The sequence below is a fragment of the Salvia splendens genome, chromosome 4 (assembly GCF_004379255.2).
Source record: "Salvia splendens isolate huo1 chromosome 4, SspV2, whole genome shotgun sequence".
In the NCBI taxonomy this organism is placed as follows: domain Eukaryota; kingdom Viridiplantae; phylum Streptophyta; class Magnoliopsida; order Lamiales; family Lamiaceae; genus Salvia; species Salvia splendens.
In genome coordinates this window covers 29,468,343-29,493,065 of record NC_056035.1, presented here as the reverse complement: position 1 = coordinate 29,493,065, position 24,723 = coordinate 29,468,343, and the positions used below count along the sequence as shown (strand labels likewise).

Here is a 24,723-nt window from a genome sequence, read left to right as displayed (position 1 = left end):
TCATCAGTCTCCTTAGCCATAATATCTTAGAATTCAGCCTTTGCACTGAATAGAGCAACTACCTTCTGTTTCTTACTCTACCAATTCACTAAGTTTTCCCTAATGAATGTGAAGTACCATGAGGTGGACTTCCTATCTACTGGATTTCTTGCCCAATTTGCATTCGTGTATCTATGTACTTCCAGATGTCCACCTTTTCTAAACAACACGCCATGCCAGTTCCTTAAGTATTCAAAATTCTTAGTGCAGCTTCCATATGGTTGTCTTGTGGTTGGTGCATAAACTGGCTCATCACTCCGACGGCATAGGAAATATCCTGCCTAATAGGTGAAAGATAGATGAGTTTTCCAACTAGGCGTTGTTACTTGTGATCTGGGAGTGATAAGCCAGTTTTGCTTTAGGAAAATTCCCCCTTTCAACCTAAGAACTTCGATCCCGTGAAAATACTTTAAATCTCCTAAATCTTTCATCTCAAACTCATGAAATAAATTCATCTTCAACTTTTTGATCTATATCGCCACCTGTGATAATGTCATCAATGTAGAAGATAAGACATGTTATCTTATCCCCTTGTTTTTTCTTGAATTATGTATGACCAAAGTGGCTTTGGTGAACATGTTGAACCACGTCTTTGTTCTTTGGTGACTTCTGCCTTACTTAAATTGAGCCCAATTTAATTATATTAGGTATATTCATCAATGCCTCTATCATGAACAACATCAATTTACTATATGTTTAAAATATTTTTAAATCCATTAATTAAATCAAGTTTGCTGTAATTTATTATATTTAATTTATTTTCAGAATGCTAGAGTTCTAAAGTCTTTTTATTTACTCATTGTAGCAATAAATTCCAAATAATTATGTTTCATAGTATAATAAAGACTTGTTTCAAACATGTGTAGCACACTATAAATAACAATACTACTAATTCGCAAATACTAGTGATTACTATAAATATTGGGTTGAAAAAACTCCTACATATTTAATTTCATACTCCCTTCTTCAAAAACTCATACATATTTAATTTCATACTCCTTTCCTCTCACCACAAGTGATCAATGTTCCATTTTGATTTGTCCCATCACAAGGATCAATTTTCTTTTTTAATAAAAAATAAAACTTTAACCTCTGTTATTATATTTTTTCTCTATTACTTTTTTGTCTGTTGTACTTTATTAGAAATCCATCACTTAGTATAAATATAGACTACTCCTATTATATAACCAATTTTTATATAAAATTTATGGTGGTAAGTATTGGAGGGGAAAATAATCACCGACATCTCGGCAGCGCGTTGATCTAGCTAGTAGAGTAGATGAGATAGATCGCAAAAGTAGGCCCAGTCAATTTAGTTGTTGCTATATCTCTGCATTTCTCTCACACACTCAATTCACATATAGAGATGAGTAGGAGATCGGGGACTTGGTTGAGGTGTTGCTTGGTGACTTTCGCGGTGGTTTCAGCCCTCTGCGTATCTGGCCCGGCTTTGTACTTCAAATTCAACAAAGGTTTCAAATTCAAAGGGGTTTCCGATTCTTGCCCTCCTTGCTCCTGCAATTGCGCTCCTCCGCAGTCCCTTTTCCAGATTCTGCCTGGTATTGTTTCGTTTTATTCCTTCGTCTTTTTAATTTATGGGCTAATTAATTAGGAGTGATTGATTTTGAGTAAAAACTTGCTCTGCTTTAGCTGAATTTTTGTGCTATTTATATCTGTTTCGTTGATTGGAAATGTAGAAATCACCATATCACATCTAATTTTACCCTTTTGGATTTTGAGTAGCTGAATAATTCCATGTTTATGCTTATTTTGGAGTGTAGTTGCTACAACTATTGGATTTGAGTTATTAAAAAGACTGTTTTTTTTTAATCAAAGCAAGTAGAATTCGGTGTAGCTATCCAAATATACATGAAACTCCGTAGATAGTTTGCTTCTCCTTCAAATTCTTGTGAACTTACTTTTTACTAGGCTGACTCGATGTAAGGCTCTTGTTAAACCTTTGATATCCAGATGATAAATACTTGTGTATTCGCTATTAATGGTTTGGCTTAGGATTTTATGACGATCCATCTTTGTAGATTGATTTTGAGAATTGTGCTGCTTTTTGTCTCTTTATAACCTGATATGCTCGCTTCGTCCATTACCAATGGTCTTGGTAGTGGATAGCATGTGTTTTAATGCAAAATTGATAAAACATGAGAGGTGGATAAAAAAAAATGGTGAAAGAATTTTGTTGGAGAATGGATCCACCTCGTTAAAAAAGTGAAACCTACCCAAAATTGAGGTGGCTAATTTTTGTGGACGATCAAAATGAAAAACAAACAAACTATCGACTGTGGACAGGTTTCTAGCTGACTAGACGAGGAAGATGCTAACGTGGTTAATTTATCTACCTAAGCTATCCTGCAGTATTTTTTTTCCTCTTGTTACTCATCTGTTAAGTACGCAATGACCTTTTTTTTGTTATACGTTAATACATCATCACACTCTCTCAGTGAAAATATGCATTCAGGAAGATCATTATACAAACTCTATATTCTGGTTAAGTTTTCCTTAGATGTCAACAAAGTAGATCATTCTAAAGGGTTAAACAATTCTTGGTGATGCAAATATAGAAATTTGATTAGTAGGGTTTCTTAGCCCGTAACAGTATGCCGTGAGATTATGTAGAAGAGTGGGTTTTCTTGTTCCGATGAAAGGTTAGTATTGTTACCAGCTTGCTGACATTAGTGTAACCGTTCCGGTCTTTTGTTTATCATCAGATGTATAAATATCCACATTGCTTTTCTGTAAGTATGGTTTGATTTAGCCTTGTTAGAATTATAAATGTCACCTCACTAACATTTTTTGTGTCGTTCTTATATCTCTTGCAGGCTTGGCCAATCTCTCTGTTACTGGTAAGGATACCGTCTCTGAGATTGCCATTCCTCCCTACTTTCGTTTCTAATTGAACGTGACCATTTTTCGATGTGCATGTGCAATAACATCTTATAATCTCATTGTTATAATCCTTAATGGTGTAATTTGAAAGAAAGATAATTTTCTTTATTGGATAGATTGTGGGAAGGATGACCCTGACCTCAAGGAAGAGATGGAGAAGCAATTTGTGGATTTATTATCAGAAGAGCTAAAGTTGGAAGAAACTGTCGGTTCGGAACACTCCCATCATATGAACATCACATTAGGAGAAGCAAAAAGGTTGGCCTCTCTGTACCAGAGTGAAGCCGATAAATGCATAGCAGCCACAGAAACTTGCGAGGGAGCCAGGGAACGAGCGGCAGTGCTGCTCTCGAAAGAGAGGAAGTTAACTTCAATGTGGGAGCGCAGAGCTCGTCAAGCTGGTTGGGAAGGGGAGTAGTGATATGCATAAAACAGTACCTATTACCTATTTTGGATGTGGTCGTCAACAAGGAAAAGAACTCAGAGATGTCGAGCGAGCAAATTTTGCAGAAATCTCATATTGTTATGGTTTCGCATCGTCCTATTTCTACTGAATGTATCATTTTTTCTTTGTACTAGGTTGAGACATGGCTAATTCAAACTGTATGATGTCTGAACAAATATCATGCTGCTGTAAGTTACAAGGATTTGAATCATCTATTTTTCTATAATACAATGTTGGCAATATCTATTACACATATTTAGTAGAGTCCTGCCTTTATTTTTCAGTTCTTGTTTTTAGAGTTCAATCTAAAGAAAAATCTGTTTTTACTTTATAATTTTTTTCTTAATTGATATCATGCTATTTATTGAACTATCCAAATTCATGTTCATGACTCGAGTAATCCGTAAAGGCTACTGCCGTCGCGAAACTGATCTCCCAAATCTCATTCTGTATCAAATCCCCAAGCTCAGCAAACACAAAAGCCAACTCTTCTTTTTCTTGCTGCTACGAACACTTTCATGTATAAATTGGTGTGAAAGAGCAAATGGATAACAAATTATTGAGTAATTCTTGATTATATCAACTCCAATCATTTCTACTGAAAGAGTCTAATGCCTACAAACTTATGATTTAAGTCATTCTTGAAATGCCTTATTTGTCTCCCTAACAAAGAGTTCTGAACTTCTCACTACAGCACTACTCTGAGCTGCAAGCATCACATAAAAAAAATGAACACGAGAAAACTCAAACATTCTACAAATGTTCTGAAAGAAATACATCATCATATACACAGACTCGTGGTCGAGGATTTCGAATGTTTTGCAGCCTCACATCCCTGATTCAAAAGAATACTCATCGAACCCGAAATCACAGTTTGCTATGGTTTCCTCTTGTTCCTACAGACCAAGAAAACACATTGTTATATTAGTCGAGAACCACAACGAGCTCAAACCGAATATCTTCACTTCTTAAGGATGCCTTTGCTAAAGAAATCAATGTTACAAAAAAACATACTAACAAATTGCAATGTGATTATTTATTGATATCAGTTCCATCATTTTGAATCAAACATATAACTAGGCGAGATTTGCATACCCGTTTGATCATAGCGTTCATCATAGCATCCAACGGATCATCACTACGAGGAGCAAATACACTTTGAATCTTTTGTTGCTCCAAGAGGAAGCTGTCATTGGCCATTCCTCTCGATTCCGATGCCAGCTTTTCATTCCCATTTTGCAGCATTAGAGTCGAAGCACCTCCACCCAATCTGCCATTCGTGAACACTCCCATCTTCTCATTGATGATCCCACTATCGTGGTCCAGACTATGGCTTAGGCCGCTGACAGGAATGTGAGCGTTCAAGGAACCAAAAGTGGCTGTTGAACCGTGACCATAACTCTGCCCCTGCTCTCCCCACCTTTGGCTGGGGATATCACCAACCAAACCTTGTTGGTAATGCATTTCTCTGGAATCTTCTAGAGGCAAGGACATGGTGGTAGAAGAAATATCAATCGCGTTCTTCTGTAAATAAGGATCATTGGAGAAGCCATTATTCCCTGTGGTGCTCATAGGCAGTGGTTGACTGTGAAAAGGCTCGGTAGAAAGCAAAGAAGCCGGCTGTGTTGTAGACGATTGAATAGTAGCGGAATCCAACAAACGGGAGGAACTATTGACACTAACATTGAAGGAATCCAAGTTCAAAGAAGCCATGTTTTGAGAAGACTGATCCCCGAATCCTCCACCGCTCATTGTTTGCTGGTAGCTCCCATGTAGCATCATATTCGTAGAGCTGTTAAAGATATTGCTTGAGCTATTGATTGCTGCTCCCGGATCTGAGAACTTATTCCGCAATCTTGAGTTATCCATCGCGTTGAAACTTGCCATCCCTGTCCCGCACTTAATCTGCTGCAGCTGATCCAGTTCAAGCGACGACGGGATTCCTTGAAACAAACTTTGACTTTGATTTGTGGATGCAAGGGCCGGGTGCACTTTTCCGAGGGCAGAGATGGAGTTGGTTATGTTTTGACCATGGTTGGGCTGGATTAGCGTGGATGGAGATAAATTGTGAAGGTTTACATTTGGCGTGTTTAGTCGACCAAACATGCCCCCGGTTGTGTAATGCGACAATGCAGCACTTCCGAGCCTTCCTTGTCCAGACAAAGGTCGAAAATCCCCAAGCCCCTCGAATGGAGCCATACGCATGAAATGAGAATCCTTAACCCCGAGTGCAGCAACCATGTTTGCTTGCTGGGATGCAACTGAACTGATTCTTTTCAGGTATAGCCTATACTTCTGCGAAACCAATAGAATTCAAGCATTAACATTTCTTCATATATTCAAGAAATTCTTTACATTCTAGTTGACCACGTGTATTACATTAAAAGTTGGACTCGAAATGACAAATTAGTACCTGAAGATGGCTAGCCACATTTTCTCGAGTAAGTCCTTCGACGTTCATCAGGTCAAGAATCCTTTTAGGAACAGCCTCTGCAATTGTAAGAAAGATCAAATGAGTCGAAAGAGATGGATAGAGTGAAGACAATCAAGACCTATGAAAATAGGGTGGAAATGGAAGAATTACTTTCAATTCCCAACTGGCTGACTGCTGCAACAAACTTCCTATGCAACTCTATAGACCAGACCACTCGAGGCTTCTTCGAGGCTGCAGGGTCTTCATTTTCGTTCTCATTATCTTCACTGAAATCTTCCTCGTCTTTCCTCTTACGATTGCATTTACCATTCCGATCTGCGTGAGGCCCGTTACCTTCTCCGCTAGATTGATTATCATTTCCTTGATCAGCAGAACCATGTTGATTCTTTGGCTTGGTCCTCTTTTTCCTGATCACGTGTTGCCATATGTTTCTCAGCTCCTCAATCCGAACAGGTTTGACCAAATAATCACAAGCTCCATGAGTGACCCCTTTCATCACGAGTTTGGGATCGCCATTCTCAGATAACACTGCAACAACACAGCATCAAAAGAAATTCCTCAAAGTAACTATAATACGGCTCGCCCCAAAGGTTAATAAGACTGAACTTTGGGATGTTTGCAGATGAAAGTAGAGAAGAAAAGAAATGATAGGAACATACTGATAACAGGTAGATCCATTTCAAGACCAACAAGTTCCAGAAGCTTAAAACCATCCATGTCCGGCATATGGACATCGCTGATCACCAAGTCGAATCTATCTTTGTTTTCCCTCAACATTTTCAACGCCATTCTCGCTTGACTCGTTGTGGTCACTGTTAAGGGAAAAGAACATTCATCTTTAACTGAACAAGGCATTTACTTCTCCAACTTGATTCAAATCAAAACAATCCAAACATTAGACCATGCCATATTGTGAAGCATGCCTATAGAAAAAGCAAATTTAAAATTAAACAAATTTGAATATATAAAAGCATCCAAACCATATTCTTCTTCACCAGCAAGAGCATTCAACTAGAAAAAAAATTAAGGGATTCAGCAAAAAAGAAAAAGAAAAAAGAGCTGTCTTTTTTGAGAAAAAAAGATAAGAAATCAAGTTCATGTTTCCTTATGCTAATTAGAACTCCTAAATCCAAACATTCAGCAGAAAATTGAAAACAAAAAACATATCCAAACAATAAGAAATTGGAAACTTGATCCAAATAAATGCAGATTTGACTATGAACTCAAGAAGCATAACCGAATTCAAGAATCAAATTAAGCAAAGAATGTTGACAAGAATCAAAATTGAATAAGGAAATCAAAGAAAACATAAGACCAAGAACAAACCATGATACTGGCATTTCCTAAGCAGAGTCTCGAGCAGCTTCAAGCAAATTGGGTTGTCGTCAACGGCGAGGACACGCAGGCCCGCCGGAAAATCGTCGTAGCCTTCGCCGTCGCTCATAATTTTCTCCACAGTCATTTTTCCCTAAAACCCAGATGCGAAAGCCAGGGATTGGATGCTAAAAATTGAGTCTTTGCAGAAAAAAGTCACTTTCTTGAACAATTGACAAAAGCCCAGATGCAAAAAAGCTTCTTTCAACATCAATAATTGACAAAAATCACCAATTGGAAGGAGACAAAACAGAACACAGCCAACCCATGTCTGTGTTTCAAGTAAAGTAATAAAGGTTTAGAAATGGACAATGATTATGGTTTCTTTCAACTTTCAACCCAACAAAACACCGAATTTTTATCACTTCCTCTCTCCCTAAGCACTCTGCCTATGTGTAGATCTTTTTTGTCTTTTGTTTTGTGATTGGTGACAATAATATTAATATAATATGGCTATAGGTACAAGTTGATTTGTGTGTGTATATATATGCATGTGTGTGGTGGGATTGAATAATGGAGGGACAAATAATGGAGGTTTTCTTTTTCTTCCATCATTGAATCAGAAGAAGCATGCAATTTTGGAAGTGGAAGGCAAATATTGGGTGTGATTTGGTCCAATGCACCATTTCCTTTTGATAAATCTCAATCATTGATCTCACCTTAATGATGTTCAATTTTCAAATTCAAGGTACAAGATTTCCCAAGACCAAGCTAACTTGGCATTCAATATTTTGTCAATGATTTTGTTCTGATGCTTTTGGAAATGTTAAGGTTGTCTTCTTATATGATGATAGACATATAATAAATTCGACTTTTCCCTTTCATGTGATAGATAGTGCACAAATTTATGTAAAATAATTGGAATTTTAGAAGAATTCCTTCCATCCCCTTAGATTAGGGTAAATTGAGGGTAAGATGATATTTTGATTGAATCTACTGCAATATATTTTGTGTAATTAATATTGGAGACGATTGTGGAATGTCCATATTAAGGGAATTGACACTTTCTTTATAAGTTGAGAAATATTTAATAATAAAAATCCACTTAGAATCTTGGCAATAACATAGGCCTTTAAGTGCTATAATACTATAGTACTATCTTTCTTTTGCGGAAATCATTTGCAGTGTCCAACCATGCAAACTTCCCATATTTGAATTTAAAAGGTGCAAAATTTATGGGAAATTATATGCTATGGGCATAACGTTCTGTCTGGATTTTCTAACATATATTTTGTATTTAAATAAAGTATAATTCTTTGTCATAACAGGAATTAATATGCCATTTTCTAATATTATTTTTATTAGTATCAAATTTATATGTATTTTTGTTCACATTCTTACCCTCTATGCCACTATTAAAATCTTAGGCCATGTTTGGTTGGCGAGAAAGTAAACTTGGGAAGGAAAATGATTCATGGGAAAATGGATTCCGTGAATATGATTCCCAATAACTTTACTTTCCTGTGATTGGAAAATATCAAGATTTTAAATTTTATAGTATTTGATTTAAACACCAAACTAAAAATAGACATATTATTATTTTGTTTATAAAGAAGAATAATAAACTTTTTAATAAATTATTATATTATATATTTATTATTACGATGGATAGTTTAAATATAGATCATCCATCACAATATATAATAATACAAGTATAATTATAGTTACATGAAGTATTATAATCATTTATAATAATAATAATAATAATATTATTATTATATTTAAGGAAATTATAATTAAATAAATTTTATAACTTGGTCTAGGAACTCAATGTAACAAGGAATACTCTTTCGTTGTATACACAAACTCTCCTTCAAAGATCCCTCAACCCGAATACTATGGATTAGTATAGAGAAGCAGGGGTCGATCCCACGAAGATGGATACGTAAGAAAGCATTTAGAGACTCTTGACAAAGGCGGCTGCTGCCACGCAAACAGGGTTGAGGTATAACTACTACTAGACCTAGACAGGAAATGTAAACACTAGACCTAGAAAGCTGTAAACATGCTGAGACCAAGCATCATCAAGACTTCGATATATTAAATTCACTTCCTAGACCGTGTAAACGACTACCTAATTTAGCTAGACAGAAATCAACTAACAGTGGGGACCATGACCCAGAAATAGCGAGTACGGCAGAAAAGCTGGAAATAACTGACTGAGAAAATAACTAACTACGGCATGCTTTTCTTCAACGGATTTAAACACGAAGATGAAGTAAACAGAGCACATACTCAGATTCGAACAGAATGTAAAAGTTTGGTCGTCGGAAACTTACGACAAATCGGAAATAACTCAGATCTACATATACTAGACGAAGCGAAATGAAAACACGAAGACTAGGCATCAAAATAAACCAACTCTGCTCAGATCTCACGTCGAACGCTTAATCCACTCCGGATCCAAGCAATCCGAAACCAACAACAACTAGATTCCACTCCATAACTTCCGATCTAACAGATCTATTCCGATCAACTCCAATTTCCAGCAATTGCACACAACTTAGCAACAACACCAAACTTAAGTCTCCGATTCAACCACCAGCAGACTCCGATCACCCAGATTCAACCATTAACCTGCATAAGTTTAGAAAACAATTGCGAAACGCATCCAACACAGGCAAACTAACGCAAACTCCAGAAAATCTCGACAACCAAATCAGAAATCAACACCAACGTCATAATAGAAAATGAAACTTGCATTAAACAAAGAAATATTCGGCGAAATCGGAAGGCCGAGCTTCGAACAACGAAGCTCGGTGAAATACGAAATACGAAAGCAGTAAAGTGGAGCTTATTTCTTCGCCCTCAACAGGACGATGTTACAATCCAACAACAAATGTATGAAAGCTAAAGGTGAACCCAAGTGCGAAACCCCTGAATTTCCCTCTAAGAACCCAAGTGTATAGAAAAGTGAACTAGCTGCAGACTGTTAGTGAGGCCTCCCCCGAGAAGGTCCCTCCAGAATGCATGCATCCTACCTTTTATAGATACGGACATACTCTTCTAGAACCTTCGTAGAAATCTCCATTCTACCCTTCAGTTCTGAGATTTACTCTGTCTTGCAATTTCTTTCACAATGTTCACTTATTCGCCAGTTTCCTCGGGCGTGTGATTGTCTCCTTCTTTTCCTAGACCTGGCGAATTTCTTCTATACACCTGGCTTAAAACATTTGTTAGACCCAAAAAATTCACGAATTTATCCCCTAGACCTATGCATGAAATTAACCTTATCAAACTGCTCACACTTAAACCATGCTTGTCCTCAAGCATGAAAGACAAGAAAAAGGAATAAGGCGAATTTCAATGCACGGTTCCCAAGTACGACTCTACATACAAGTCACTAACAAAGAACAGACTCCTAGACCTAGACAACTACAGACTCATAAAAGAAAACATCACACAAACAAAACACAACAGATAAGCATGAACTAGTTTCAACTTTTAGGCGACTGTCCCCACAAGCTTAAGTTCCCTCCGATCGTTTACAGTCTTCAAATCCTCCCCCTTCCTTCTTCTACCTAAACGGTCTGTCAGTTCGTCAAGATAGCCTATTGATTTCCCAGCGGTTAGGTTCGCTCGATCACTCATGCCTCACCAGGGATGTTAGGATCAAAACGCTCCAAAGTTAAAGTTACACCACTGATGCGTCGGGTTATGGGAGTTTCTCCTTTCTATCGTCTCCATTTTTTTCTATATATTTTTTTCATTCATGGGTCAGGTAATTTTTACTTCCTGCCCTTAGGTAATTAATCTTCTTTTTCCCTCTTTTTTCTATTTTCCCCCTGGACTTCGTCCAACTTATACCTCCGATTTGTTATTTTATTCCTCCCCTGGACTTCGTCCAGCTTATACCTCATTTTCCTGGACTTCGTCCAGCTTATACCACCAGTTCTGGACTTCGTCCAGCTTATTCCTCCATAACCCATTTTTTCTCCTTTAGACTCTACTCCCTAAGCATCAAGTGGCGGCCCATTTTTTACATGTTAGCTCAAGGTGTTTAGGCTTATAACTCGCTCTTATAGTAGGGCTGCACAGCTAAGTTATCTAAGGCATTTTCTATCGTCCTTACTTCATTCAGATCGCTTTTAGTTTATTAAGGAAAAAGACATCAAAGTTGATGTGTATCCTTTCTTCAATCGGTCTCACTAAGGGAATTTTGCCTTATTATCTCCACTAGCTCATGCAACATACAAACACAAAAACAACCATTACACCTAAGCTATACCTAAAGACTCTAAGACACAAAACAGACACAGTACTTACTCCCACCCCCTCCCACTTCACTCAAGCTTGTCCCCAAGCTATCCTTGTGAAGGGGGAAAAATGGAAGTATGAACAACAGACATAAACATTAAACACAAACAAATGCATAGACAAAACAAACTTCTCTCACTTAGACCGAACATCGGGCTAAGTGGGAGAAGGCACAACATACAAAACCAAGGCATGCAAAAACAGAACAACCCCTTCTCACACTTAGACCAAAGATTGGGCTAAGTGTGGGAAGGTACAACACATATAAACAAAAACGAAGCATGGTGGCACACATAAACACAAACAAAAAAATGAAAAAGAAAAGAAAAGACAAAGAAAAAGTTACTTGGTTTAGGGGAATCAATTCGGGGTCTGGCCCTCGCGGGAGCCAGCCTTGAGCGGGGCGGACGGTTGGGTCACTTTAGCTTTCTTCTTTGCCGGAGATTCTGGCGTCTCCTTCTCTGTCTCACTCGGTCTGGGGACTGTCTTCTTCACAATCATCGGTCTAGTTGAGGATGGGATAGTCAAGGGCTTCGACACCTGAGGGGGTTTCTGAACAGATATACTTCCTGGACCCGGTGATTTGGAAACGCTGCCAGGTCCAGAAAGCGACTTCGGTGCGTCAGGGAATCTCTCACGAAACCACTTCGTCATCATCATCATTAGTGAGACGGCTTCTGCCATCCTATCAGTGTTCCGGGACGACATTGCCACAAGATCGGTAATACTCCCCTTGAGGGCCACGACCTCCTCTCTGACTTTCCCGACTTCCATTCTCATTTCGTCTACCTCCGTTCTCACTCCTACGACCTCTTTCCGTACTCTCTCAACCTCGACACTGTCCCTTCCTTTACCCCGTAGGGCTAGAATTTCCTCTCTAACCATTTTAATTTCTGACCTCATCCATCCTACCTCATTCCTCATTTCTTCCACTTCAATCTGGGCTCCTGCCTCCATACTTTCTTTTACGTCCACCACATCCGGCTCATGTTTCGCCTGCGCCTCTGACTTGCCAACATCGTAAAAACATACCTCCTTTCCATGCGTGATTAGCAGCCCCTTGTTGAAGAAGTAATCCATATTGAAAACCTCCGGGGGTAGACACATTTCCACATCTCGGCAAGCTTTGTTGATCTTCATGATCACGTTGCGCTGCAGATAAGCACCTAGGAGATGGCATGTGTATAGGTGCCTGGAAGGGTTGGCAGTTACTTGGTGACAAGCTTGGGCAAGCCAATAGCCTAGATGGACACGGACCCCCTTGGCCATACACTAAGTAAAATAAAGGTCGGGGGTTGTCAAGGCGTTGTTGGCGGTGCCCATCAGGTTATAGCTAATGAACGTCTGGGCAAATCGCAGGATTCTATCCTCGATGTGGTGGGCTTTCGAAAAGCTGGTCTTAAACTGACCCACCCATGGGTGGGTAACAAACTCCCAAGCACTCTGCGTCTTGAAACCGGGTGTGAATTTAGGTGGACCTACCATTCTCTCGTTCCACAAACCTTCGTCATCCTGTGTACGTGTCAGCAAACCCATCCGGAGAGTCCACTCTCTGATGCTCATCCCGTGCTCTTCATTGAATTTAGGTGGACCTACCATTCTCTCGTTCCACAAATCTTCGTCATCCTATGTACGTGTCAGCAAACCCATCCGGAGAGTCCACTCTCTGATGCTCATCTCGTGCTCTTCATTGAAGAGGCGGAAGTTAATGGAGTCAGCATCCAAGTCAGTGGTGGACTTAAACCGGAAGGTCGAAAAGAATTCCCGTGCTAAAGCTATCGGAACCTCAAGGGTGTTGTGCTTGAGCAGCCAGTCAAAACCGATTGCATCTATGTATTCCCGAAATTCGTCGTTGGACTCAATCTCCTTGAGCTCCTCTGGGTCATACATCTTCCCGGACTTAGCATATTTTCCCACGACACTCTTCTCTTTGTACGTCGCTGCACGTTTTGGGTCAGTGAACTTTCTCACCGCGTCCAGTAATTCCTTGGTAATCCAGATTTCTGTAGGCTCAAAATTGAGCACCTCTTCTTGTTCATCTTCGGAGTCTCTGGACCCAGCAGCGTATGGTACCTTAGCAGGTGGAGGAAGAGAGGGTTCAACGGACTTCCCTTTTGCTTTCTTGGTCGAGGAAAGAACAACCTGTTTTCCCTTCCTCTTTCTCTCGGTCGCGTGGCGGCTTTCCTTCTCTTCGCTCTCCCTACTGCTAGGTTTGGGGGAGTATGCCTGCTCAGGGGCTGCGGTTGCTAGACCCCGTGCTCCCTCCTCCGTCTGCTGGACGGATTCGTCAATCTCATCAATCAAGCTTCGACGGGCTTGTCTACGGGCTTCCCTTGCATTCATCGGTGAAATCGTCCCCTCTGGGACATCTGTCAAATCCACGGTAAGATTTACCCTGTCGTCGGTGGGTTCTTGTACATTTTCAGAGTCGATGGCTTCTCCCTCCTCAGTCAACAAAGGGGTTGCCCCCGTGATGTAAATAGGGGTTTCCACCCCAACCGAACCTTCATCATCATGGGTCTCAGTACCCACAACTCTCTTGGGGGTCTTCCCCTCACTTACGTTCTCAGAGACATGGGCCTCACTGCCCCCAAATACTTCCAGGGTTTCCCACTCCACAGCCTTCTAGGAAATTAGGGCTTCGTCGCCCTCCACAGCCTTCTCAGAAATTAGGGCTTCGTCGCCCTCCGAAACACTCTCACAAACACCAGGGATCTCCCCCTCTTCGAACTTCTCAGCAACAGGGGTTTCCCCCTCAACGAACGAATCTAACCTCGGGTCGCTTCCAGCCAACAGTTCCAACCCCGCTGCCAGATCTGCCTCCTCTCCTCGTATTTCTGTTGTGGTTGTTTCTGCGGCAGCGGTGGCGGGTTCTGCAACGGCATGAACGGCCTCTGGTTGGGGTGGTAAAGCCTCTGAAATTTTTGGTGGTGGTGGTGCGGCAGATGTTGAAACGGCTGGTGTGGTCGTCCCCATCATAGCGGTGAACATGGCGAACGCCTTCATCGCTTCTTCTGGCCCACCCAGCTTTTGTACAAGATCGGCCATGAACGCCGCCGCGTTAGAATCGCCGGATCCTGAATGCTTCCTGTGTTCGTAGTGTTGTCCATGGCAGACTCTGTTGAATTTTATCAAGAACTCGGAAGAAAATTTCTCCGATTAGGGTTAGAGAAAAATAGGATTTGAGAGAGAAATTTGAGGAATTTTTGTAGAGAGAGTGAATATGATGTGGGAAATAAAAGCTAAAGCACGGTTATAGCCTGTGGGTATGGGAGAGGACGGTTTGCAGGCAGTTGCAGGTGTGACGCTAGCAACCGTACGCTTCCCCATAAAGTTACCTTTTGAAATTCGAACCGGTGCTAACTCCCTCCAAAATTTTACTCCTCAATTCCCTGCCCCATGTGAATATCTCTGCAATACCATACTTAGAAAAACATCAAACTAAAAATGAAACGCCAGACTCCCAGGTCAAGGATATGACAGTATAAAAATTCCCCTAAGGAGTCTGGTATTCCGAAAAATATTTTTGGAAGATTATTTTTTTTTCTGATTTGTTTGGGTTTTCTTGATTTAAAGAAAGCGATTAAATATTTACAAATTTTGTTTTCAAGTGCTCTCAAGATTCCCTAGGTCAAGGTATATATAAAACCTTCTTAGTCACCTGACCCAGGAATTCTCTGAGAACACTTCCTTCCCAGACCGGTTAGGCGATGTCAGGGAGTGCGCGTAGCGGCACTTCGTCCACTACACACATCTCCGAGTTATCCCTAAATACCTTCACCCTATGACCATTAACAAGAAAGGGTATAGAGTTTGGGGCACTTCCCTAGATTTCAACTGCTCCATTCGCACGAAGCCCCACAATGGTGTATGGTCCGATCCATTTAGATTTTAGCTTTCCAGGCATCAGCTTGAGTTTGGATTGAAACAGAACTTTCTGCCCAACTTGCAGTTTCTTGGTCCGGAGATTCTTGTCATGCCAGAGTCTCGTCTTTTCTTTGTACCACATTGCCGATTCATATGACTCCAGCCTTAGCTCCTCCAACTCCTGTAGCTGCAATTTTCTCTCTTCTTCGCAGGATTGGGGTCTCATGTTGATCTCCTTGACCACCCAATATGCTCGGTGTTCTACTCCCACGGGCAAGTGGCACATTTTGACAAACACAAACATGTAGGGTGACATCCCAATAGGCGTCTTGTATGTTGTCCTGTAAGCCCATAGTGCATCTCCAAGCCTCTTGCTCCAGTCCTTCCTAGACGGATTAACCGTCTTCTCCAGTATCGTCTTTATCTCCCGGTTGGAGACCTCCGCTTGCCCATTTGATTGAGGATGGTACGGTGTGGAAATGCGGTGGTGAACTCCGTACTTTCTCATTAGAGCTTCAATAGTCCGGTTAAGGAAATGCGTCCCATTGTCAGATATTATAGCTCTGGGCACTCCGTACCTGTTAAAGATGTTAGCTCTAAGAAATTTCGCTTCCTCTTTAGCTTCACAAGATGTGGTCGCCTTGGCCTCTATCCATTTCGAAACATAATCAACTGCCACAAGTATGTATGTATTCCCGTATGAAGACGGAAATGGACCCATGAATTCCATCCCCCAGACATCGAAGATGTCATAGACAATCACTGGGACTTGCGGCATTTCGTCTCTCCTGGAGATTCCCCCTGTCTGTTGGCACCTCTCACAGTTCTGACAAAACTCGAAAGCATCCTTATGCAATGTAGGCCAGTAAAAACCAATATCTAACACTTTCCTTGCAGTTTTCCTAGGTCCAAAATGACCTCCACAAGCTAGGGCATGACAATGATTCAGCACATCCCTCTATTCCCACTCTGGGATACACCTCCGGATCACCTGGTCAGCTCCCATTTTCCACAAATACGGGTCGTCCCAGAATTAATACTTGGCTTCGCTCTTGAGCTTCATCTTCTGGGCACGGGAGATTTCCTGCGAACTGGGCACCTCTCCAGTGACCAAGTAATTTACCAGGTCTGCGAACCATGGCTCATCGTTTAGATGACATTTTCCCTTCTCAGAATCTCCTGGACCTGTTAACACCGTGATCTTTTCCCAACTGATAGGTCTAGGAAATTCCCCTAAATAGTACAGATGCTCCTCTGGAAACGCATCAGGTATAGCTTCGTCGGTCTCACCTTGAAAAATACGACTCAGGTGGTCAGCCACCTTGTTCTCAGTCCCTTTCTTGTCTTTAACCTCCCAATCAAATTCTTGTAAAAGTAACACCTAACGGATTAACCTCGGTTTAGACTCCTTCTTTGCTAGCAGGTACTTAATAGCTGCGTGGTCTGTGAAAACGATCACCTTCGACCCCAGTAAGTACGGGCGAAACTTCTCAAATGAGTACACTACCGCCAGCATCTCCTTTTCAATGGTGTCGTAGTTCTTCTGGGCTTGATTGAGCGTTTTCGAAGCATAGAAAATCACGTAGCTTTTCCCATCCACTCTTTGACCTAGCACCGCTCCCACTGCATAGTCACTTGCGTCGCACATTATTCAAATGGCAAACTCCAATCTGGTGCTCTGATGATGGGAGCAGATACTTGTCTATCCTTCAACACCTGAAAAGCTTTCTTGCACTCTTCGTCGAAAACAAACTCCACATCATTATGCAACAAGTGGGTGAGTGGTTGAGCAATCCTTGAGAAATCCTTTATAAACCTCCTATAGAATCCCGCGTGCCCTAGGAATCCTCTCACTTCTTTTTGATTCGTCGGGTAAGGAAGTTTTGAGATAACATCGATTTTTGCTTGATCTACCTGTATGTCTCTTTCTGATACCACATGCCCTAGGACAATTCCCTCAGGGACCATAAAGTGGCATTTCTCGAAATTCAAAACCAAATGCTTTTCCTGGCACCTTCTCAGCACCATATCCAAACTTGCCAAACATGAGTCAAATGAATCCCCGTACACAGTGAAGTCGTCCATAAAAATCTCGATGCAATCCTCCAGGAGGTCCGAGAAGATACTCATCATACACCGCTGAAAAGTGCCTGGCGCATTGAACAGACCAAACGGCATTCTTCTGTAAGCATACGTTCCAAAGGGACACGTGAAAGTTGTCTTCTCCTGGTCCTCTGGATCCACGTAGATTTGAAAATACCCACTATATCCGTCCAGGAAACAGAAATATTGCTTGCCTGCCAACCTCTCCAACATCTGGTCAATGAAAGGTAACGGGAAGTGATCCTTCTTAGTAGCCTCGTTCAGCTTCCGGTAGTCAATACACATCCTCCACCCAGTAACAAGTCGAGTGGGGACCAACTCATTCTTATCGTTCTTGACCACCTGTATTCCCGACTTCTTTGGTACCATATGTACTGGACTAACCCATTCACTGTCTGGTATGGAATAAATGATTCCTAGGGATAGTAGCTTTAATACTTCCTTCAGCACCTCTTCCCTCATGTTCGGATTCAACTTGCGTTGCGGGTCCCTACAGGCTTTTGCTCCTTCTTCTAGCCTAATATGATGCATGCACAGATCTGGACTGATTCCTACCAAGTCAGATAGTGTCCACCCAATAGCCTTCTTGTTCCTCCGAATTACCTTCAACAATTCCTCTTCTTGTCCCTCGGTCAAGCTGCTGTTAATAATCACCGGGAAATTTTCATTCTCCTCTAGATACGCATACTTGAGCCCAAGTGGAAGTGTTTTCAACTCTTTCTTGGGGACATCCTTTTCCTGGGGTAAGGGATTTTTCTCTGTCGACTCTGTTGTTATTCCCTTCGTAGACTCAGTAGAATTTTCCATGCTCGCCACATAAGGTGTCCTCCTTGATCTAGCTAGCTCTGGGTTCGTGCAGAATTCCAGAATCGATTCAGCTAGTTCTTCATCTGATAACTCACTCGTCTTCATGGATTCACACCAACTGGCTACTTCACTATCAATGGCCTGACTCATCTCAGAATTCTCGATCTGTACCTGCATTAATTCGGTCTCAAGATACTCCTGGACCAATGGGTTAATAACATCAATAGCATGCAAATTTTCAACGTCAAGAGGTTTCTTCATCGCCTCATCGATGTTGAATGTATATTTCTCCCCATTGTAATCAAGGCAGATGGTGCCATCAACAAAGACATCAATGATAGTCTTAGCGGTACGTAGGAAAGGTCTCCCTAAAAGTACTCCGCCAGACTCTGCAGACTCACTATCACTCATTTTAATCACATGAAAATCAGCTGGGTACAAGAAGTCATGTACCTTCACTATCACGTTTTCAAGCACTCCTTCAGGACAAATGCATGACCTGTCTGCCAATTGGATCACAACTTTTGTGTCCACCATGCCTACCCCTACTAACTTCTTGTATATAGACAGTGGTAACACATTTATCGACGCACCCAAGTCACACATAGCATGCTCGATTTTTACATCACCAATAGAGATAGGCAAAGTAAACATACCTGGATCATTGCACTTCGAAGGCATCCTCCGCTTTTGAATCACTGCGGAGACGTTCTCGCCTATCAAAATTTTTCCACTGGGTCTAGCCTTCCCAGCTATAAATTCCTTAATGAACTTGCTAAACACCGGCAATTTCAAAGCCTGTAAGAATGGTAGATTAATCTCCAGCTTCCCAAAAATATCCATGAAATCTACCGGCTCTTCCTTCTTCTTCTTGGCTTCCCCCCGGTTTGGGAAAGGTTTCGGTCGCTTCCCTGCTCCTGTAGAACTTTCAGCCGAGAACTCTCCAGTTTCCTCCCCTACTGCCTCGTTCTCCAACTCCGACTCTGGATCGAGGAAGAATGGTTCAGTTGACCTAGGCAAGGATCTCTCCAAGTCTCGTGCCTTAAGGTCATCCTTGAGCAAGGAATTATCGCCCTCCAAGTTCCTGTTGCCTTCCTTGGGATTCCAACTTCCCATTGCATTGACCTGGGCCTGATAATCTCCTTCCTGGGTCCCGTAATATTACTGAATTTGATTATCTCCTGGACCAGGAGATTTCTCCTTCCCTTGTGAAGCTAGTGGAATTGTCTTTTCAATCGCGTTCAAAAGAGCCTTCTCGAGCCTGTCAATCCTTGCTTCTACTTTATCATCTTCTTGCTCTCTTATGGCATTCACCGATCCTCTCCTCACTGCATTCCTAGGGTTATCGTACGCCTTCTTAGCTTCGATCAACTTCCCCAGGATTTCTCTTGCTTCACTTCCCCTCTTTCTTGTGAAATTCCCCCCACTCGAGGAATTCATTAAGTCCTTCGACTCAGAAGTCGCCCCTTCGTAAAACAGAGAGTAGGTCTCTGCCTCTATCATTCGGTGATTCGGGCATGCATCCAACAACCCCTTGAATCTCGACCACTACTGACTCAAAGATTCGTCGTAATCCTGCTTACACTCTAATATCTCTTTTTTCAGTGCATTCGTCTTGTTAGATGGGAAAAAATAATCTAAGAATTCTAACTTGAAATCCCTCCATGTGCGGATAGAATTCGGGGGCAACCTCAATAACCACGTGTTGGCTTCCCCTTCAAGGCAAACGGAATTGCACGTAGGCGATAATCCTCCTCTGTTGCATCATTCGACCTCTTCTGAATACCACACAATTTACTGAATTCATTTAAGAACTCGCACGGACACTCATTTCTACGCCTAGAGAACGTTGGCAAGATGCCGAGTACGTTTGTCTTGATCTCAATAGTCCTCTGGCGTGGATTCATCACTATAGCTTGAGATGGTTCTCCATCTAAATGGGCGGTTAACGAACCGATCTCTGGATCTGGATCTACTACTTGCGCCATGACAACTTCCTCTGTTTCTGACTCTGTTTCCGACTCTGTTGGTGACTTGGGATCCTCCCTTCCAGAAGAACTTCAATCCTCTTCACTTTCCGAACCGAACGGAAATGGATCTCCCGTAGATAACACTGATCTGGTGGTGACTGTGGATGCTATATCCTTGATCTGCCAAATAAATCTATCGTCCCTCCACCCAGATGAGTTACTCCAGAATCCAGTCCATGAGCCTCTGCTCATAAACTGAAAAGAAAAGAAAAATAAATCAAAACTATGTACGCCAAAAATCTCTAAAAACAATCACAAAATACGCCATCCATCCCCGGCAACGGCACCATTTGGAGTAGCGGAGTTTGTTATGTGTTTTCGTTTGTTCTGAAAATGCGATGCTAGGTCGAGACATCAAGTCCTATGAATCCACTCGATCACTTGGTCTAGGAACTCAATGTAACAAGGAATACTCTGTCGTTGTACACACAAACTCTCCTTCAAAGATCCCTCAACCCGAATACTATGGATTAGTATAGAGAAGCAGGTCCCACGAAGATGGATACGTAAGAAAGCATTTAGAGACACTTGACAAAGGCGGCTGCTGCCACGCAAACAGGTTTGAGGTATAACTACTACTAGACCTAGACAGGAAATGTAAACACTAGACCTAGAAACCTGTAAACATGCTGAGACCAAACATCATCAAGACTTCGATATATTAAATTCACTTCCTAGACCGTGTAAACGACTACCTAATTTAGCTAGACAGAAATCAACTAACAGTGGGGACCATGACCCAGAAATAGCGAGTACGGCAGAAAAGCTGCAAATAACTGACTGAGAAAATAACTAACTACGGCATGCTTTTCTTCAACGGATTTAAACACGAAGATGAAGTAAACAGAGCACATACTCAGATTCGAACAGAATGTAAAAGTTTGGTCGTCGAAAACTTACGACAAACCGGAAATAACTCAGATCTACATATACTAGACGAAGCGAAATGAAAACACAAAGACTAGGCATCAAAATAAACCAACTCTGCTCAGATCTCACGTCGAACGCTTAATCCACTCCGGATCCAAGCAATCCGAAACCAACAACAACTAGATTCCACTCCATAACTTCCGATCTAACAGATCTACTCCGATCAACTCCAATTTCCAGCAATTGCACACAACTTAGTAACAACACCAAACTTAAGTCTCCGATTCAACCACCAGCAGACTCCGATCACCCAGATTCAACCATTAACCTGCATAAGTTCAGAAAACAATTGCGAAACGCATCCAACACAGGCAAACTAACGCAAACTCCAGAAAATCTCGACAACCAAATCAGAAATCAACACCAACGTCATAATAGAAAATGAAACTTGCATTAAACACAGAAATATTCGGTGAAATCGGAAGGTCGAGCTTCGAACAGCGAAGCTCGGTGAAATACGAAATACGAAAGCAGTAAAGTGGAGTGATGTGAATCCGGGTATTCACAATCATAAAATACAACGATGTCGAGGGCCGTGGGTTGATTGGGGTCCGAAAAGAGGGTGGAGACATGTCAAGGTGCTCAAGGCCTCGTGGGGGGTGGGAACGGAAGCGACGCCCGTCCAAACATTTCTTATGGAGTCATTTGCCCCTCACTGCGCGACTTTCGTATAATGGTCATAACTCTCTCATCCGGACTCCGATTGGGGCGTTTAAGATACTCACGTGAAGCCCTTTCGAAGACGAAGATAGTGCTTTTGGAGGATTCCAGAGAAATCGCCCGACCGGGCGATTTTCAAGGGGAAAACGCCCGACTGGGCGTTCTGTCAGTTTTTGGTCGCGAATTCCAGAAAGTTCGCACGACCGGGCGTTTTGCATGAGCCAAAACGCCCGACCGGGCGTGTTGCGCGACTTGCGTTTTTGGACTCTTTTTGTCTCTTTTATTTAGCACTTTTAGTCCCTTGTATAAAGACCAATGTCTAGGGTTTTGTGGGGAGACTTTTGAACATTATTGAAGAACAAAGACTCCATTGGAGCACCCATCTTCATCATTGAAGATTTATCCAAAATCCCTTGTGGTTACATTTAATCTATTGTCGGGCTTAGATTATTTGTTAAGGTATGCTTGCTAGTGCTAGTTGGTGGAGCCATTAGGTTTTTGTTTGTGAAAGTAGCCATTGGGTTTTTCTTTCTTGAGCTTGAATCTAAATCATAACACTTATCATCTTCTTCTTCTTTTCCATCTTTTTATTGTCATATTTCTTGTTTGGGTTATTGGATATTATTGCAAGAACAAATCCGGGCAACATATGTTTATTGAATCCTTAAGATTCACATTATTTGGTATCAAGAGCCATTGGTTCTTGTTCTTGTAATTGTTAGAAATTTATCAAAAAAAAGAAAAAAAGAAAAAAAAAGTGATACTTCAAAATATATCCACGGGCTTTAGCTATAAATCGGTATACATATTGTTGGGTATGCCAAATTGATTATTCCAAAGTTGTAGACCAAAATTGAATCAATTGTTGGGTCTATTGTTGTTGGGTGAAATTGTGCACACAAATTGTTTTTTGATTTGTTCCATTGGCCTAGCACCCTACTTTCACTTATCTTGTGGCTTCTTGGACTAGTTTTCACTTGCCTAGTTGTATATCTTGTTTGTGCTATTTGTGCAACCCTTGAGATTACATCGTCGAGAGCAAGTGAGAGAGAGTATCTAGCCACTAAATCTCTAAGCCTTCCGAGAGATTTTGGGTGTGAGTTTGGGGAATTGGGGACATGCTTTGTGGGTTGGGAAGTGAGCTCCTCACTAAAATCTCCATTCTTGGGTGTGTGCGTTGTTTGTGTTACTAACAAAAGGGACGTGTCCCTAGTCTTGTGCAATTTGTTTTGTAGGTACTTGAAATGGTGAACTCTAGGCATGACTCGCCTATAAATCAAGTTGCCTCACCATCCGATGTTACTATCGAAGAGATGTTCTCCTCAATCATGAAGGAGATGCACGAGGTGCGGGACAATGTGAATGCTATGCAAGGAAGATTTACGACTTTTCATGAGGATATAGCCCTCCTCAGAGATCGAGTTAGGCATAACCATTCCATAGCACCTAGTGACCGAGAGAGACATGATTGGAGTGGCTACAACTCAAGGTACCATGATGATGGACTTGATAGAGGGAGTAGAAGGGAACGAATTCCAAAGTTCCATGGAGAGTCACACTCTAGGGGGATGAGGGATCATGGTCATCATAAGGTGCATGAGTGGCTAATGGGGGAAGAAACCTCAAGTAAAGCAAGGAAGAGCTCAAACTCTCAACATTATGGTTGTGGCACAAGCGGAAGAAGTGTCCCACCAAAGAAGGTGGACTTATCTCATCCTAGCTATCACACGAAGGTTTCGTCGTGGTTGTCATCCAATTTCCCTCCTTCAAAGAGCTTGATTCAAAGTGAGCGTGACAATGTTAATCGCATTGTTAAAGAGCGTGTCAAATATAGGGTGGATTTTATTGCCAACGAAAATGAAGAGCAATGTGACGATGAAAAAGAGTCTACGACCATATATGAAGAAGACGCACACCCAACTTTCAATGATGGTGTGCCAAGCATAGTGGAAGCCGAAGACGAATGTGAACCGTTGAATGCCCTTCAAATCTTGAACACCGAACCAAAGCTACATGCGGTTGCTAATGGAAACAAGCACTTGAGAGAGGATCGAGAGAAAGAGAAAAAGCTAGAGAGTGAGGGCATGCTTCAAAAGCCAATAGAGTGTGAGAAAAGGCAAAAATGTGAGACGCAAAAGCCAAGAGAGAGTGGTGGGGGTGAGTGTGAATCAAAGCTATCAAGAGAGAAAAACTACAAGCATGTGAGAAAAAAAAGTGGCTTGTTAGATTATAAGGTCAACCTTGGGTGGGCACTAGATAATCCTTTGCTTTTTGCCCTTGGTGAGAAATATAAACTTTTACCCACTAACACTTCTTATATTTCTTTTTGTGTTGATGAGCCTTTTATAGTGAGTAAAATTGAAGACATGGAAGTGAGACATCATGATGCAAATGGCTTGGAAACTACCTCACCGAAAAATGATCAAGAGGAACAAGAGCAAGTCGAAGAACTCATTGCCCAAGGTTCAAGTACACTATCCTTGCTTCCTTGTGATGTTTCTTTGAAGTGCTTAGATAAGATTGATGTGTTGGACAATAACTTGCTTTGCAAAATTGATTTGAACCATGTTGAACCTATCTTGTACTTAAAGCATGAGTTTGTAAATTCAAGAGTGACACATGTGAATAAGATTGATTTTGAAAAGCCGGCTTGTGATGATAGCTTTGTCATTGGTGATTTGTGGCATCAAGAGCTTGAATATTTGAATACCAAGTCCATATTTTCATCTTATGTTGACCCCTTCTTGAGAAATCCAAGCATTGATAAGTATGTTATTTCGATTTTGGATTCTAACTTGAAAGATGAAATGACTTCCTTGCATACTAAGATGTCTAAGCCTTCACTTATTCGCAATTTTAAGTTTCATAAACATGTG

At 41.4% G+C, this 24,723-nt stretch overlaps 2 protein-coding genes across 2 annotated transcripts; one reads left to right on the top strand and one right to left on the bottom strand.

The window, feature by feature from the left end:
* Positions 1–1,248: 1,248 nt before the first annotated feature.
* LOC121799364 lies at positions 1,249–3,640 on the top strand. Its single transcript, XM_042198708.1, has 3 exons — positions 1,249–1,598; positions 2,874–2,897; positions 3,057–3,640. Exons 1-3 carry the CDS (start codon positions 1,406–1,408, stop codon positions 3,356–3,358), a joined length of 519 nt encoding a protein of 172 aa, XP_042054642.1. The 5' UTR covers positions 1,249–1,405; the 3' UTR covers positions 3,359–3,640.
* A 292-nt stretch (positions 3,641–3,932) lies between these two features.
* LOC121799362 (two-component response regulator ARR12-like) lies at positions 3,933–7,691 on the bottom strand. Its single transcript, XM_042198707.1, has 6 exons — positions 7,146–7,691; positions 6,479–6,631; positions 5,970–6,347; positions 5,799–5,875; positions 4,481–5,680; positions 3,933–4,281 (listed from the first exon to the last, which is right to left on the bottom strand). The coding sequence occupies exons 1-6, from the start codon at positions 7,279–7,281 to the stop codon at positions 4,213–4,215; spliced, it is 2,013 nt and encodes a 670-aa protein (XP_042054641.1). The 5' UTR covers positions 7,282–7,691; the 3' UTR covers positions 3,933–4,212.
* Positions 7,692–24,723: the final 17,032 nt, after the last annotated feature.

Excerpts from the sequence above, each read along its gene's own strand:
- LOC121799364 (XM_042198708.1), top strand. The coding sequence starts at position 1,406 with ATGAGTAGGAGATCGGGGACTTGGTTGAGGTGTTGCTTGGTGACTTTC. Across the intron at positions 1,599-2,873 it reads CCTTTTCCAGATTCTGCCTG|GCTTGGCCAATCTCTCTGTT; the intron begins GTATTGTTTCGT and ends TATCTCTTGCAG. Across the intron at positions 2,898-3,056 it reads GGCCAATCTCTCTGTTACTG|ATTGTGGGAAGGATGACCCT; the intron begins GTAAGGATACCG and ends TTTATTGGATAG.
- LOC121799362 (XM_042198707.1), bottom strand. The coding sequence starts at position 7,281 with ATGACTGTGGAGAAAATTATGAGCGACGGCGAAGGCTACGACGATTTT. Across the intron at positions 6,632-7,145 it reads TAGGAAATGCCAGTATCATG|TGACCACAACGAGTCAAGCG; the intron begins GTTTGTTCTTGG and ends TTCCCTTAACAG. Across the intron at positions 5,876-5,969 it reads CAGCCAGTTGGGAATTGAAA|AGGCTGTTCCTAAAAGGATT; the intron begins GTAATTCTTCCA and ends TTACAATTGCAG.